An 18318-nucleotide genomic window follows, 5' to 3' on the forward strand; every position below is an offset into this window, starting at 1 on the left:
AGACAAAAAACAAAAAAATAAAAAAACAAAAATGAAAACAAAAACAAAAAAACCCAGAAACAATGGACTATATAATATAACTACCTTGTGGAAAATGAGTTATTCTTAGAAATCCCTATTTCCAACAATATAAGTAGATGCTTTAGAGAGGAATCTAGAATGACAGTAAAAATTTAATTACACTCTCTGGTATTACCAAATTCAATGAAAAAATGCTGTCGATGAGAATAGGAAAGCATGATATACTATATACTGGTACAAACAATTCATCATCTTAACATTCAATATAAGGTAATATTGGTTGAACTTTTCATGTCCATGAAACTTAGGAAAATGGGAAACTATCCTTTGAGAATGTCCCCAAGAATGTGCAGGTGCTGATGACTAAACTATTTCAGCTTCAAGGTGCTCTTTTTGGTAAAATCAGTTTCAGATGAAACAGCAAATTACCTATAAGCCTGTCAGGGACTTAACATTATTGAACTTATATAACCACGCAATGAGTTTGTTGGTGATTTTGTCACACATTTTGCAACATTCTCAAATAAATGAGATAGTTCAACCTATTCTACAACTTCTTTAACAGAAGAAGTATAGAATATTCACAATTATAGTTTCCCAAAGTATAATTGGATTTTCCATTAACTTTTTTTTTTCCCTTTGTGCTCTGAAGTAGTATAAAAATACTGTTTTCCCACAAATGTGAGGCTTAAATAAAGGCACAGCTAGGCACAAGAAGGTAGTTATGAAGTATAGTGCTTGAAGGGAGGCTTAGCAATAGGGTAGTTTTGTTTGTTTTTGAGCTACTGCTAATTACCTCTTCAAGGAAAACATCCAGCTAAAGGCCTACAATTTCCATGTAAACCTGGAAATGTTTAAGACATAACATTAAAAGTAGGCTTAAGTAAACAGTGTGTGCTCTCTCTCTTGTTCAGAATATAGAAGGCCAGTATGTCTGACGTACGAAGAGGATGCCATTTTATTCACATTTGTTTGTAGTCCCCTACTTTAATGTTGTCTTTTCAATTACATGGGTTAATATACTTATTATTATGTATTAGTTAATTTCTTTTCCCTCCACTGCTTATCAACAGTTAACCTTATCCTTTTATTAGAATAATCTAGTCTTTACCTTTTGCTATTATTTCAATGAAAAAAATATTTAAAAAGTAAAAGGGAAGTACAAATTACTAGTCATGTAATCATATAGAACCTGTCATCAGATGTACTTATAACCCCACTGAGTAAGGGATAGTAAGAATAAATCCTATCAGTAAATAGAAAATTTAAGTCGATTAGTCTAGCTGTGTTTCACTGTGAAAAGTAAAGATGAGAAGAACCTATCAGAATTATTTTCAAGGTTGTAAACCCCAAACATTCAGCACCTGGAATAGCTCTAACTCCTTAAAAAATCAGATGCTAAAGGATATAAAGAAAATATCCTACAGCTAAAATATTTGTTTTGTTCCAGGTTTGGAGCTTTATACCTCCCAGTATAATCTCAGAAAGCAATACTGTCACTAAAGACATTTTTTAAGCTGTACACTCACCAAAACAAACAAGGAGAGAAGATATTTCCTATAATAATTACACAAGTGGGTTCAACATCCAACCATGGGCCTTTTACATGCTTTTCATTGGTCTGATAACACCATGAGTCAATCTCCAAGATTTAAGGAGCACACAGAGAAAAGCGTAGTGCTTCGAAGTTCCTATTGGTCAGCTAGTTAGTCCATACAATGGTCATCAGGAATGACATTTAAAGTTGACAAGCAGCAAATTTGTGTGACTTAAATAATCAGTTTTGCTCTGGTTGTCCTCTTTACCAAGAAAATTTTATACTAAAAATATCCCCTCATTGGATGAGTTAATATTTGTTTGGCAAATCACTATTTTAGTCTCAGTATTAGTAGAAGAACAAATTGTATTTGATCAATCCATGTAGCAAGATTAAATGAGTTATAACTGATTTTATATTTGTTCACTACACAATGTATTTCAACTGCATGAACCAAAAATTAACTTAAAGTTTTCAAGTAGCATGAATGATGGATCTTTAACAGGATGAAACATAACTTGAACAAAATTGTAGAAATAATCTAAACACAGAGCTATTGATGAAAAACAGCTATTTATTTAGTTCAAAGTGTCTATGTGGAAGCATAAAATAAAAAAGGGACGCAATACTTAAAATACTGATCCTGTTATAATGACATGGTGAAGGTAAAAATTACTTCTATTCTTTGTAGATAGCTAACTTGTTTTGAGGGTGCATGTACATTATGTGATTTGATCTTCAATATGGAACATCCCTAAGGAACACATGGTGTTATTAACAGAAAACAGGCTCAGTAAGGTTAAGTAACTTGCCCATGGTTCTAACACCCCACGTGCTCTGATGCCAGAGCCTGCACTCTCAGCCACGGCCATCTTCCCAAAAATAAGGCAGATGGCAAAATACCACTGTCAAAAATAAGCAGCCAGGGTTAGGCTTCCCATAGGCCAAGTTCACAAATCACTTAAGATCTGAAGAAATGAGAGTGAATTCTTCCTCTGTGATTGTCATTACATAATTCAGTCATTACACAGTTCTATGCAGGGAAGGAAGTTGAGGAAGAAACTGTTTCGGCTTTGGGGACAAGAAAAACTGCAATGTTCGGCACATACACACAAACCCAGTGCATGAAAAAGAAAATATCTAACAGAGGCTACCCCAACTCTTGTGTATGCATTAGTAATTGCTTTTAAGGCAGGATTGTTTTTCTCACTCTCAAAATCTTAACCTGAAAGTGGGGTGCCCAGATATGCAGGGTCTGAGAAAAGACAAAGAAGGATGTACATTGATCTTTTTTGCTACTTTACAATCCCTACAGAAAATGTTCATGTGAGCAGAAAAGGAACTACATGAAGCAAAAAAAAAAAAAAGTCTGACTTCTTTAAGTGTAATCACACCAATTCTGTATGGGAATATATGAAATAGTAAACTCAGATGGTCATCACAGTGCTTTCATATGTCTAATTAAAACAGAAAAGGGGCAGAAAGAGGTCTGCAAATAAAGAGAACACACTGGTGGCTGTCAGAGGGGAGAGGGCTGGGAGCACAGGCAAAAGGGGTGAAGGGGATTAGGAGATACCGGCTTCCAGTTACGGAAGGAACAAATCATGAGGATGAAAGATACCACATCGAGAATATAGTCAATGACGCTGTGTCATGACAGATGGTAGCTACACTTGTGGTGAGCATAGCATAATGTATAGAGGTGCTGAATCCTACATTGTACATATGAAATCAGTGTAACATTGTGTATCAATTATAGTTCAAATACACAGAACAATGACATATTCTTAAGTACAATTTGGTAGGAAAATTGTTTTCAAACATGTTATCTATAAGGGAACAAATAACAAAGGAGAGCCAAGAAGGGAAGCATTCAGAAGTATTTCTCTAGGATGAGGTCACTAAGCAAAATAAACAAGGTGTCAGCAGAAATTTGCTTAAGGAGTTAAGAGTGTTGTTGCATGGTGCTAATAATTCTGGATAAAGAAAGAGAATAGCAAGAGAATTTTCAGTGATGGATCATCACCAAGATAATAAACAAAAATGTTAAAGAAGAGACCACAAGCTTCAGGTGTGAGTAAAGGCATTTTGAGCAAAGTTCTCTAATATAAATATGAGTGAGAACGGGGGCCAAGACAAACATTATGCTTCAAGACTACAGGGCCCAACGAGACACATGAAAATTAGGTCTAAATTCAAAGAACCAAGGTGAACATGCTAGAGCTGTTAGGTAGGATGAGGTGGGGGATGGAGGGTCCTAGTAAAGCCAATGAGAATTCCATAATGAGCTCAATTCATCCTAAAGAAGCCCACAACTCTGTGAGTAATGGGTACATTGGTAATTGCATGTAACAATGAGTCTAAAACCAATTACAAGTGGAAAACGATGATTATTGTTGTACAAAACTACACAACAGAAGGCATGAACTTCACCTGATGAAGCCTGATGCCTGGGAGGACACCAACACACTCAGCCTACAGTGTGGGGTCAAGTACTCCCACCTAGTATCTCCAATTTGAATTCTACGGTTCCCATGAGTCCTACAGAAAACAACCATCTATTACAGGAAGATGCTGACTCTCTACCACTAATCTTAACCCTCATCCGCAGCCGTGGGGTACATTAATAGTCCTCTAATTGTAAAACAGAATATTTTATGCTGTGAAATAGAACCAGATCAGCAAACATTCTGTACCATAAACTCATCAATGTAGACAGAAAGTTATTCTATTAAGGAATGAGGATATAAAGTAGGTCTTGTGCTGATTCCCTCTAGTAAATTACCAAAAATGCCCTTAAAAATCACATTTTGAGGGGCGCCTGGGTGGCTCAGTGGGTTAAGCCTCTGCCTTCGGCTCAGGTCAAGATCCCAGGGTCCTGGGGTCGAGCCCCGCATCAGGCTCTCTGCTCACAGGGAGCCTGCTTCCTCCTCTCTCTCTCTGCCTGCTTCTCTTCCTACTTGTGATCTCTGTCTGTCAAATAAGTAAATAAAATCTAAAAAAAAAAAAAAAAATTAAAAAAAAAATCACATTTTGACAATTCTTCCAAACTCTCTGAGCAATAGTCTACTTGGAAATATTTTCAAAAGTACAGGCTTTGGAGTTGGGCAGGCTTCCATTCAAATCCTAGCCCCTACCAATTCTGAAGCCTTCTGAAAAGACACTCAGATTCTTTACCACCAGCCCCCACCCCAGCCCCCAGTGACACTCTGTACCTCACAAGAACACTGGGGAGACAAAGCTGGATGATGCACATAAAGCATCTAGCATGGATTTTAGCAAGAAACAGGCACTCAATTAGTGGCAGTAGTTTTGGGGTTTGTCCTGTTGAAGACAGTAATAAAAATAAAGCTAAGTAAGATGATAATGGAAACTTATTCCCTATTTCTTGGAAATCGACCAGTAGTTCTAAATAGAAACCATCTACTTAGATTAGATTGTTAAAACAACAAAAAATTAATTGCCAGATGAGAATCTCCAACTAGAAAAGAGGGGAGGTAAGCTGCGGTCACAATGAGCAGGGCTCCTCAGAGGAAGCTACTTGAACGTGGAAATTTTGCCTCTTGGCCTACATGGCTTGAGGCATGCAGTGTAGAACAGATGTTCCTTCTTTAGCTATTGTGTAGGGGCTCTCAGAAAGAAAAGGAAAAAAATATATATAAAAGAACCTGAACAGCTAAATATAAACAATGTAGTTAAAAGATCTTAGTAACACTGGTAAGAGATTACATGAGTTGGTAAAGGGTATATATAGCAAAGGCTTTAAATAAAAATGAGCCAGGCTTTAATTGATTAAGAGTAAATTCTGGGACAATTTTAAAATATAAACATTTTTGGGTAAATTATTCACAAACCAATCACTATTAAAAATAAAAGTGGAAAAAAATTAAAGTGGCCACATTTTTTATTTTGGGGAGGTATTAAGTTTCAGGTTGGTTCTGTTAGTCATTTAAATGTAATTCCCATGTTTAATAGGAATTAATAGAGTTCAGCATCTATGGCATAGACTGGTGCAAGAATCCCTGGGTTAGCCCCTCAGCTCCATCAGTTGCTGGCAAGTCACAACCTCTATAAGCCTCAGTTTTTTCATCTGTAAAATGACAATAATACCAATATGGATATCACGTCTAGTAATTGTTAGAGTTAAATGAATGAATAGGGCACCTGGCACTTGGCTAGCATCATATGTATTAGCTATTAAAGCCTGGCTCCCACTGTAGATCAGACTCTTACTCAACAAATTTACTCATCTGCCGAGTAATAAATAAATGCCATGAATTAAAATAGAGAAACAAAGGTAAGCAAGATAGACACACATCTAACTAGATGAAGGGAAGTCTGAGCAGAGAGCAGAAGGGTGAGTATAGTAACACCGCCAGGCAAAATATGGACAGAATGCTCCAGGCATAGGAAACCATAAATAGAATGATCTGAACTTGGGAGAAAACATTCCATGGAAAACTGCCATAGCCGGTGGGGGGGGGTGGGTAGGTATGGAAGGAGGACAGTAGCTCCAACTCCATGTATGTAATGCAAAATGGACCTCCACCTTATTGGTAAAATTTGCTCATTTGTGGCCAGGAGTATTCCTGAATACCAGTGGATGAAGTAACGATATAAATGCATCTTACCAGTATTTTCTTAAGAAGGAAATTTATTTATTTTTTGCTTATTGTATTGATATGCCTTTCCAGAACAGACCTAACACATTGAAGTACTACATCTGTTGCTAAAATTTGCACACTGATTCAGTGAAGTTAACTGGATTTTCAAAGCTGAATAGTGTGGAATTAAATAGCAACATAAGGGATCAGGAGAATTGGAGAAAACAAACCATTTGTCAAAAATTTTTGCCAATATTGACACTGTCATCTTTTTAAACATACACTGTCTAAAATTCAAGCAGTATAACTATATTTACCAGAAAGGAAGAAACAATAAAATGCGTGTGCCAAATTCACCACCTTGATATAACCGCTTCCTTCCAGTCTTTTTTTTATTTTTATGCAAAAGAAACTTTCCTCTCCAAATTATTCATTTAAATAAAATATATTTGGGGCACCTGGGTGGCTCAGTTGGTTAAGCAACTGCCTTCAACTCAGGTCATGATCCCAGGGTCTTGGGATCAAGCCCTGTGTCAGGCTCCTTACTCAGCAGGGAGCCTGCTTCTCCCTCTCCCTCTGCCTGCTACTCCACCTGCTTGTGCTGTCAAATAAGTAAATAAATTTTAAAAAATAAAACATATTTTTCTATTTAGCTCTAATGAGGTTACAATGTGCATATGTGTGTTCTAGGACCCATGTGAACTCTGAAATGAACAAAGTATTGTTCTCACTTTATTACCCTCCTGTTTTGAATGCTTCTCCACTCAGACACTTTCACTCTCTGCCTATCACTTAGTAACACAATGACCAAGTTACTCCCAGAATACCCAAAGCCCTTTAATCCTGCCAGATCTTAGAAAAATTTGGAATTAGACTTGATTCAAATGCCAATCTAAATGCTTAAGAACAGTACACCTTGGTTTCATTAAAAAACCCTTTGTATGCCAATGATCTTATCTGTAAAACAGAATATAAGCTATAAAACTTGAGAGGGAGCACTACATAACATTTAATTGTATAGGCTTTTGGAGGAAGCCTGTACAGTGTGAGTTCAAATCCTTGTTCTACCATTTTATAGCTTCATGACGTTAAGCCAGATATGTTCCATCTCTGTGCCACAGAGGGATGGTAACAGTGAAAGGTGGAAAACTATTATGAAGATTGACTGAGATAACATATATAAGGCATTTGGAAGAATATCTGGTTCACAGAACACTCAATATATGATAGATGTTATTATTCCATATATCTATTTTATACTTTTATGCATAATTTGTCAGGGGTCCCTAAGACCACCTCTGGTTTGATAATTTGTAGGAAGGACTCAGAACCTAAAAAAGCTCTTGTACTCATGGTTACAGTTTATTACAGTGAAAGGGCACAGATTAAAATCACCATTGACTTGTCCCAGAGGAGTTACATTATTCTAGCAATGACATGTGACAATGCATAGGAAGCACAACCAAGAAAGGGAACTCTCCCATGTCTTGGCATCAAGAGTTTTTATTGGGAAGGTCAGTCACGTAAGCAAGGACTTTCCTTCTTTTTTTTTTTTAAGATTTTATTTATTATTTGACAGAGAGAGACACAGCGAGGGAGTGGGAGTTGGAGTGGGAGAGGAAGAAGCAGGCTTCCCGCCAAGGAGCTCGATCCCAGGACCCTGGGATCACGACCTGAGAAGAATGCAGATGCTTAATGACTAAGCCACCCAGGTGTCCCCATAAATCACATTTCTAGCAAAAACTATCTATCTATAGGCTGGTCCAAGGTCCCAGGCTGATATCCAAGATCTATAAAGAACTCCTCAAACTCAACATACACAAAACAGACAATCACATCAAAAAATGGGCAGAAGACATGAACAGACACTTCTCCAAAGAAGACATACAAATGGCTAACAGTCACAGGAAAAAATGTTCATCATCATCAGCCATCAGGGATATTCAAATCAAAACCACATTGAGATACCACCTTATACCAGTTAGAATGGCCAAAATTAACAAGACAGGAAACAACGTGCGTTGGAGAGGATGTGGAGAAAGGGAAACCCTCTTACACTGTTGGTGGGAATGCAAGTTGGTGCAGCCACTTTGGAAATCAGTATGGAGATTCCTTAAGAAATTAAAAATGGAGCTTCCCAATGACCCTGTAATTGCACTACTGGGTATTTACCCCAAAGATATTGATGTAGTGAAAAGAAGGGCCATCTGCACCCCAATGTTCATAGCAGCAATGGCCACAGTCACCGAACTGTGAAAGAACCAAGACGGTGGAAGAACTGTCCCTTCAATGGACAAATGAATAAAGAAGACATGGTCCATATATGCAATGGAGTATAATGCCTCCATCAAAAAGGATGAATACCCAACTTTTATATCAACATGGATGGGACTGGAGGAGATTATGCTGAGTGAAATAAGTCAAGCAGAGAGAGTAAAATATCAGATGGTTTCACTTACTTGTGGAGCATAAAGAATAACATGGAGGACCTTGGGAGATGGAACGTAAAGTGAGTTGGGAGAAATTAGAGGGGGAAACAAACCATGAGAGATTGTGGACTCTGAGAAACAAACTGAGGGTTTCAGAGGGAAGGGGGTGGGGAGTTGGGCAAGCCTGGTGGTGGGTATTATGGAGGCACATATTGCATGGAGCACTGGGTGTGGTGCATAAACAATGAATACTGGCACACTGAAAAGAAGTAAAATAGAATGGGAAAAAAAAAAAACACAGTCTATAGGTTGGTCCAAGGCCCCAGGCATCCAAAAACATCTGATCTGTAGGAGACAGGCTATTTTAAGGGCTTACAGGTTATCTCCCAGGAGCCAGGGAGGGTGAGTACTTTCCTTGAAATACGCAGGGTTGGAATACCTCAAGCCTACTAAATTAATCCTTCACTGCTCACTAATTTATTTAACAACTACCATGTGCAAGGAGCTGCAATAAATATTTAATATATAGTAGCTGGTTTAATAAACACTTTTATGAGAAAGGAATTAATATTTCTATTTACAAATATGGAAACTGAGGTTCAGTAAGGTTATATCAGTTGACGGTCACATAATTAGTGTGGAATCCAAGCCTAGCTTTCTTAGACTGCAAAGCCTTTGCTACTTCTACTAAAGCCATGTTGCCTCATAAGATATAAAAGTGAAATATACTGTATAACATTTCACACATATAGAGACATAATAAATATACTTATCAATTGAATCCAATTTTTCCACTTCTGGTAGTGAAAAACTAAAGAATTATTTTGAATTTGTAGAGGGGAAAAAAACTAAAGCTATGGGCAAACGTGTATTTATTGTAGACCAGTTTTCCCTTAAAATACTGAGTTTTGATTAAAGGACTATTTCACCATAACCAAGTGCAATACATTCAGCAATAAATTTTTCCTAGGAGTAAAAAAGAAACGCTTCTTTAAAATTCAAGTTTTCTTTACCCTTCAAGAAACTTTTTAATCCCCACAAACATTTGCTGAAATAGAGAAATGACTTACCCATGAATTAAGAATAACATAATTTTTTATTGCAGAAATATATCACCAGTTTCCCCGGGGAGGCAACAATGCTTTCTCACTTTAATATGTGTGTGGTTTTTTTTCCTCATCTAATCAGCTAATACTTTTCAAAAGATCTTTTTAATGCCTAAATGAAAGGATTCCACATCAAAGACCTGACCTCCCTATTAAAGTATCTAAAGGAAACCCTAGGAATGTAAAATCCATTCAGAGGCAAATCACAGGTAGCTTATTGTACAATGCATTAAGAAAAGAAAAGGAAAAAAAAGAAAAAGAGCTTCATAAGAGCTTCATGGAATTTGGTGAAATTACACCACAAAAATACAAATTGATCTTAAGTATAAAGAAACAAATTCATAGCCAAAAACATATTACAAAAGTGCTCTATAATTGGCCAGGAGGGGAGTCTTTATGAAAAACTTCAGAGTTTGTCACATTTTCAATCAAAATTTCCAATTACAGCTTAATGTTGGGAAGGCCAAAAAGAGAACAAACTTCCTATTTTTCAATAGTATTAAAATCAGAAATTTTTAAAGCCAACTTTCAACATAGGGAAAGGTAGGTTTTTACTATAGACAACAAGCATGGAATAAAGTAATGAAGTTAAAGTGATAATTGATGCGATGGTATAGACACAGACACCTTTTTAGAAAACAAATTAAAAATTTTAACATACCATGAATGTGGTTCTGAAGTTATTTAAGTCATTAAAGAAGTCTTCCACGGACATCTTCTTCACATCGATGGCATAGTATCCCATCAGACTCTGGTATAACTTCTCCATCTTTTCGTGTAACTTTAAAAGCTTCTCGTATTGTTCTTTTGCAGTGATAACAAAGCTGTATGTTACAGTTAAGGGATTCAGAAATTTACCAAGTAACATTTTAGGACAAATCTGTGAGTCCAGCGTTTGAACTGTTAGGCACTATTACACATCTCCGAAATGCCAGAAGTACCTCTAACAGGTCACTGTTCTTACAACTGAATCTATCCTGTGCAGCAGTGAAATCCTAACTTCAATCTCGTAACTTTGTCAAAATTATCAGAAAATGTAAGTATTTAATATTTTTCTTTTACAACTGAGTTCCAGGAAATTCTACTTTCAACTTGTATATCTATGTTATTCAGATCATGCAGTATGATTTAAAGTAGAGCTCAGTAGCTTTGAAATGGAGTAATTTCAAAGATACTGAAATCAACCACGTGGGCACTGAACACAGAGGTTAAACAGAACAACTGGGGTCAATCTCAGACTCCTGCACCTGGTGGTAAGTGGCTATGGGCAAGTGCCTCAATCTCCCTGTGCTACCATTTCCTCATCTATAAAATGGGAATGAGAACACTACTCATTTTACAGGGCTGTTACGAAGAGTAATGAGTTAATAATGCAAAGTTCTTTGAGAGATGAATAGCACTTTGTAGTAAATGTAAACACTTAGTTTTTTTATTGCCCACTTACTCACTTTAAGCTTTAAGTTCTAAAACCGATCCAAAAATAAGTTAAGAGTTACATTAAGAACTTCAAATATACGTAACATCATGTTTTAACTTTCCTTTGGAAAATTGGTACGTATCTTATTCTATGCATTACATGATTTAAAATTATGATCTGGCACATATACCTGCACATACAGAAATGTTCTTCTCTCACTTATTTATGACAACACAGCTCAAAGCACACTGATTTTCAGAAGGCTAACAGTGAATGTAATGATAGCATTAGAAAATATTTTTTAAACAAACCATAGCATTTCCTTTGTGGTGTGACAGATCACTAATGCAGTTAGATATACCATACCTCATCCTGAAAAGATGACTCCGTTAAGAGTCATTCATATTCCTCTATGGCTCCTTTAACCTGGGACATTTAAAGGTATGGGATATATAGAATTAAGCTTATGAAAGCCATTTTGTTGTCTCTAATGTAAAAAAAAAATAGTTCTTTTTTCAAGTCAGTAGTAAAAACAACTAGATTAAGACCAAGAAAACAAAACCAAACATGGAGTGTTTATAACCTAAAGGAAAGATTTTCCACAATTTTAAAAGATAGGATTCCTCTGGTCAGAGTATTCCCCAGTGGAAGATAAAATAAGGAAACTGATCCGAGCTCTTCACTTTGAGAAAGAGGCAGCACTGATTCCAGATGGGTAGTGAAATCCAAGGTGCACAGAAAATTTCTGACACTTAGAACCCAAGCTCCCCAAAAGGAAAGGCATCCCAGGCACGGATTACCTACTACCCTTCTAATGTTGGTTCTTTCTTTCTTCTTCTTTCCCCCGCCATACTCTGCTCTTCTTACTTTTATATATAGTATTTTAGGAAAAAACGAATAAACTAGGATGTAGGAAGTCTGGATTCTAATGCAAGAGTTGATATTTTTTAACAACCTTAAGAAAATCTTTTGATTTTCCTGTGGTTCAGTTTTAGTCATCTGAATAGCAAAATGCCTCCTTACATTTTCTAGAATCTAGATCAGAATAGTAGCAGCAGTTGATGAATTTATGTGCAGTATCAGTTTTTAATGCTTGGATGAGTAACAAAAGATTTTGTATAATTACTCAAATCACAAAATCGTAAGAAATTGTAACAATACAGTCACACGTGACGGATTTCTAATCACTTTTTCATAGGAAATATCCATATTCATGAAATATAATAAAGTGAATTTATGTAAATTAAAAAACATTTGAAATACATTCAGGAACTAACATTAAATGGACCATATGGTGATTCATTTGTAACATGAAATAATCATTCCGTCATTTATATAGTAAGGTCAGAAATCAGCATTAGTTTATTTATTCAATCTATAACTCTCACCTAAAATTATTTATGTCCCAGACACAGGCTATATCCATATGGATTATTTATATATTCTCAACTCTTGTCTAAAAGAGAAACTGTTTTCTGCCTTTGCTTGTCCAAACCTATCATTCAAAGCTTCCTTCAATTCTTCCTCTTTCACAAAGCCTTTTTCTCTCATCTCTACAGCTTTAAGTTCGTTCCATTGAACACACAGCATTTGTAATCCATTGCATTCTGCTAGAACAGAGTTGAGTTGTTCCTGTTAGTCCAACTCCCTACTAGGGCTTCGGTCCTACCACATTTCTAGAGGACAGTCACCTCTGACGGTCAGTCCCTTCTGTAGATGCTGTGTTCCATCTTCTTGGCTGCATTAAGTCTACTCATCTGTCAAAACATTGGTGCCAATTATTCATTTTCCCCTAGTGCGTCATCACTCTTAAACTTTGGTGGCAAGGGTAACAGGCCTCCTCAGAAGTGCGATGAAAGCTATGGTACTTCTATTCAAAAAATTTCATATCTACACATTCACACACATACAATTTGGATGTAATGCTAAGGCCTAACAGAGTCCCTGAAAATAGATGTGCTGGACAACACGCTAAGTATACTACTTTAGGGGGTATTGCTAATTGCATGGTCCTAAAGCTACTCCTTTTCTTCGCCCTCACTGCATGGTAAGGCTTTGCTTTTAATAATAGGCACTTCACGGGGTGCCTGGGTGGCTCAGTGGGTTAAGGCCTCTGCCTTCAGCTCGGGTCATGATCCCAGGGTCCTGGGATCGAGCCCCGCATCGGGCTCTCTGCTCCGTGGGGAGCCTGCTTCCTCCTCTCTCTCTACCTGCCTCTCTGCCTAGTTGTGATTTCTCTTTGTCAAATAAATAAAATATAAAAAAAAATAATAATAGGCACTTCACAAATATTAGTCATTTTATCCTAATACCTGGAAATAGACCTATTCTCAAGAATCAGTTTGGGGACATCTGGGTGGCTCAGTTGCTGGTGGTCTGCCTTCAGCTCAGGTCATGGTCCCAGGGTCCTGGGATCGAGCCCAGCATCGGGCTCCCTGCTTCTCCCTCTCTGTCTGCTGTTACCAACCACCTCCCCAACCCAGCTGCTTGTGTGATTTCTCAAATAAATAAATATTTTTTAAAAAAAGAATCAATGTGGTCAACAGGTTAAAGTCAAGCTGTTAAGTATTACCCAATATCACTTAAGATTTTCAGATAATAATCACAAGTCAGTAAGATATTAGAATTTTTTTTTTTTTTTTGAGAGAGAGAGAGCAAGAGAGAAAGTGTTGAAGGGTGAGAGAAGGAGAGAGTTTAAAAAAAAAATATTCATCTATTTGAGGGGGATACAGGCACAGAGGGAAAGGACAGAGAAACTCAAGCAGACTCCCCACTGAGTGGAGAGCCTGACACAGGACCCCATCTCATGACCCTTGAGATCAGATCTGAGCTGAAAGCAAGAGTCAGGTGCTTAACCAACTATGCCAAGGTGCCCCAAGAAAGAGAATCTTCCACAGGCTCCACACCTAGCACAGAGCACGACATAGGACTCAATCTCACAGGAGATCAGATCACGACCTGAGCCAAAATTGAGTCAGTTCCTTAACTGAATGAGCTACCAGGCGCCTGCCTGAATGTTCTTAATAAAAATATTGCAATTCTATATAACTAAAAAGATATGATGGGAAAGAAAACCAAGAGCCAAAACCATGGGAATGACATGGTCTTGTTGAGTTTTCTAAGCTAATTTTCTTATCATTGTTATCTATGAAAAACTTTGCTCCCAAACGAATGAAGTGGAGCTTCGAATAACTGGAATTACCCACAAGAATGATAAAATTGTGACTGAAGAGAAACAATTTGGGAAAATGTCAAATTAATTTTCAGTTTAAAAGGATTGTCTGATAGGTCAGAATAAACGGTTACATTAATGAGGCACTCCACATCATTGCTGATGGGCTATTCTCTCACTGAGCGACGGTGAAACCACCCAGCACAAATACATTCCGCACTCAGTCTCCTGTCCTGCCCTGATTGTTGTGCTTCCCCCAACAAGGACAGCTATTACCTCCATTGACACATCTAACAGGGACCAGCTTTAGTCCGTCCTCTACGGCTAATACCTTTCATAGATCTTACGTAGTCAGGATCCAGCCAGTCAGGCAGTCAGCTAGCCATTCAGTAAGTACTCACTAAGCTCCACTGCATCTCACTCTTCTGGGCAACAGAGAAAACACTAGTTAACGAGGTAAGCAGAATCCCTGCTTTCATGACACATACTTTCTGGAGAGTGGGGACAGAGGATAAAGAAGGAAATGCATGAATCGTCAGAGAGTGAAAAGTGTAATGATGAAAATAAAAGTGTGTGGTATTATACAGACGGAGAGAGGCTAGTTTACGTCGGGCTGTCGGGGAACTCCTGGCTAAGGGGACAAATGGAGTATTACAACAAAAGAGCCTGGAGCACCAAGTGCTGTAGCTGTAGCACAGTGAGGCTTCAGGGAAGGAAAAGATCATTACCAATTTGGATGAGGAGCAGGATATCTTAATACAAGTTTTAGAAGTTTTCTAAGAGTTGTGAACGGAAGGGTGTCTGGGTGGCTCGGTTGTTAAGCCTCTGCCTTCGTCTCCGGTCATGATCCCAGGGTCCTGGGATTGAGCCCCGCATCCAGTTCCCTCCTCAGCAGGGAGCCTGCTTCTCCCTTTCCCGCTCCCCCTGCTTGTGTTCCCTCTCTCACTGTGTCTCTCTCTGTCAAATAATACATAAAATCTTTTTTTTTAAAGATTTTATTTTTTATTTGACAGAGAGAGAGAGAGAGGGAGAGAGAAAGGGATCACAGGCAGATAGAGTGGCAGGCAGAGTCAGAGGGAGAAGCAGGCTCCCCACTGAGCAAGGAGCCCGATGTAGGACTCGATCCCAGGACGCTGGGATCATGACATGAGCCGAAGGCAGCTGCTTAACCAACTGAGCCACCCAGGCATCCCAAATAATACATAAAATCTTAAAAAAAAAAAAAAAAAAAAAAAAGAATTTGAATGGAAGATGAGGAAGGAAAGACAAGGAAGTTAAGAGGAGGGAGGAAGGAAGGGAGGGAGAGAAGGGAAATTCAAGAGAAAAATCTATTACAAATCAGCCAATTACCCAAACTCCCACTCTTGCAAATGGACATGTATTATACGAGTTTATATTTCACAGATCCCATTCCTCTATTTTACTTTCTAACTGCTGTTCAATCACATAAAAAGGTACTGAATTCCTTTACCCAAAAGATGCTGTGTTTTACACAGTGTGGAATACAGCTATAAGATCTAAGTCTTTCAAGGAATTTATTGGAATAGTTTTAGCATCTATGTAATAATTTCAAAAGTGCCTAAAACATTGCTATATACGAGAACAAGAAAAAAAGTATGAAAATAAAGTAAGACTGCAGTGAAGAAATTTAAAGACTATAACATGAGAAAAAGCCAAGTGATTATAACATAAGTGTGACAAATACAAAAATATATAAATGTCTGGCAAAATGACTTTTTCTAAGAGACTCAGGAGATGGGGTAGGAAGAGAAGAAAAGGTAAATCCCAGGCAAGGAGAAATTCAAGGGCAATGCTTTAGGATCTATTTGTTATTTTCCTTAAAATAAATATTCTAGAATCTAAAGTTCAAAAGAAACGAACAGGCATGACATGACACCAATCCTGGTATTTTCTTAATTTTCTCACATAGAAGAGCTAAGTGTGGATACTTCACATGTAACAGTTTGCATGTAACTATGTTGGTGGCCCTGCCTCAAATTCATGTCCCAAATTTTTCAAGCAAATATTTACAGTGGAAACGGTCAAAGCCAATCGTATTTCTGACCCAGGCTTAGCAATTGGAAAGTAACATGAGTATTACTAAAAAGTCAATATGAATATATGAAGTAACTGTACATGCATTTTAAAAGGATGTACTAAATTCACATTTTTATACTCAGCAGTCATATAAATAAAAAGCAGTCACTGGAAGAATAAAATTACAATATACTGTATATTGCTAATAGCAAATTTTCATATAACAGAATTCTATCATTATAATTTAAAACAATTCAATTAATGGATTATTTAAGTTACTAAGTCATGATTGTTTAAATATTTACTTGTAAAAATGCATCCCTAGCAAGTTAGATAATACATATATTCTTTCAGAATTGGTTGATGAACCAAACAATTAGACAGGCCTTTCAACTAATAAGCACAAAAACTTAAGACAAAGTTTGAGCGTTAAGAACCCAAACTTTAGTTAAATACATTTTTATTCATTGTGCGTTTTAGTTTCCGAATTCTTCCATTTTCTGAGATCTCACATTTTCTGAGGCTCACAATTTGCCATTTTAATAAGATCTATATAAAATCCATTTAATATTCAAAATGTGACTTGTTGTCAGTCCTAATTAAAGTAAACAAAGCTTTGCAATGAATGAATTTAATTACTTCGAAACTAGTATGTCTAACCAAGATGAAAAGCAAACGAGTGCAATCTAATCTCAGCAAAGAATATTTATGATTATAAGCTTTGTCAATAGCAAAGTGCACCAACTGTTCATATATCTGACTTCCAAGAGATACATGAATGCTAATCAGTTCATTAGAGGCTTCTAGGTTGTGATATTTAGCGACAGGATGTAGTAGCTTTCTTGTCCATGGAGTATAATTGTACTCAGAATGAAAAATTGTTTCTAACAAAGCATCATCCTTCCTGTTTCTGATTTCCTGCTGGTTGCTTTTTATGAGCTGCATACCTTTCAAGAACCAACATCATTCAGTTTCTTGTGTCATATGAATACAAGTATGGATAGGTCCTGGGATCGTCTGCTGAGCGGTATTCTACCACCTTCACTCCAAGCTCAGGAATTTATTTTAGGTTATAAGTTCCAGAAACCCGAGCCTCCCAATTAGTACGCTCACAGTGTATTACCAGAAACTGTATGCAAGTAAACCCTTTCCTAAAATGTGTTCTCTCTATAGGGAACAATGAAAGTACTTCAATTAACAGTGCTTAATGATTAAAATAAACTGTCACATATAAATATTTTAACATGATAAAATGATAGAGGGGCAGAAGCTAAGAATGATGAAGCCAATGTAACTCTGCAATAACAAACTGAGTTTTAAAAAGCATACATTGCCAAATGAGAAGGTGCTGCGAAGGTATTTTTTTGATGGGTAAATACGGATTTCACCTTTAGTTTAAAAAAACAAAAAACAAACAAACAAAAAAACCTTCTCAAATGTAGTGATAACAGTGCCCTATCTAATAAAACAAGAAACTGGATGGGTAGCAGAGATATGAAAGGAAACAAACGCATTAGCCTGAATTGATTGTTGTTGGAGTGCATTTTTACGATATTTCCCAAGAGAGACAGCGAAGAAAGCCAGAAATTGAACTAATTCACAATTAAGCTGAAAGCATATACAATAAAATCTACGACAAACCAAATAATAATTTTGTGATTTGCTAAATCTCAGGGGAGCAGATATGGGAAGAGGAAAAGTAGTTATCTGATTTCAAGTATCTCAGTTTAAAATATTAGGAATGTCTATTTATAAGAGCTCATTGGAAGTGGGTTATCCTTTCATATAAAATTCTGAGGTCCATATGGGATTTTAATAATGCATAGTAGTAATACTTTATTATAACACAAAAGATATCAGTCTCTAATCTCACAGAATGGTTTGCAAAGCAACTCAACATTCATTTCAGGAAATTAAAAAAAAAGTTTATTACTTCAATTACTCATTAGAGATTAAGCCACAAAGTTAGTGAAACCAAAGATAATCGAATTCAAA

General features: G+C 36.9%; 1 protein-coding gene across 2 annotated transcripts in view; it reads right to left on the minus strand.

Moving 5' to 3' along the window:
• DIAPH3 (diaphanous related formin 3) overlaps positions 1 to 18318 on the minus strand; it is a 512673-nt gene that overhangs the window by 182672 nt on the left and 311683 nt on the right. For both annotated transcript variants that reach the window (XM_046028127.1, XM_046028128.1), the window contains one exon: positions 10359 to 10523. In XM_046028127.1, the coding sequence (XP_045884083.1) occupies positions 10359 to 10523 (165 nt within the window). The remainder of the gene's footprint in view (positions 1 to 10358; positions 10524 to 18318) is intronic.

Source organism: Meles meles, chromosome 14, assembly GCF_922984935.1.
Source record: "Meles meles chromosome 14, mMelMel3.1 paternal haplotype, whole genome shotgun sequence".
NCBI classification, from domain to species: domain Eukaryota; kingdom Metazoa; phylum Chordata; class Mammalia; order Carnivora; family Mustelidae; genus Meles; species Meles meles.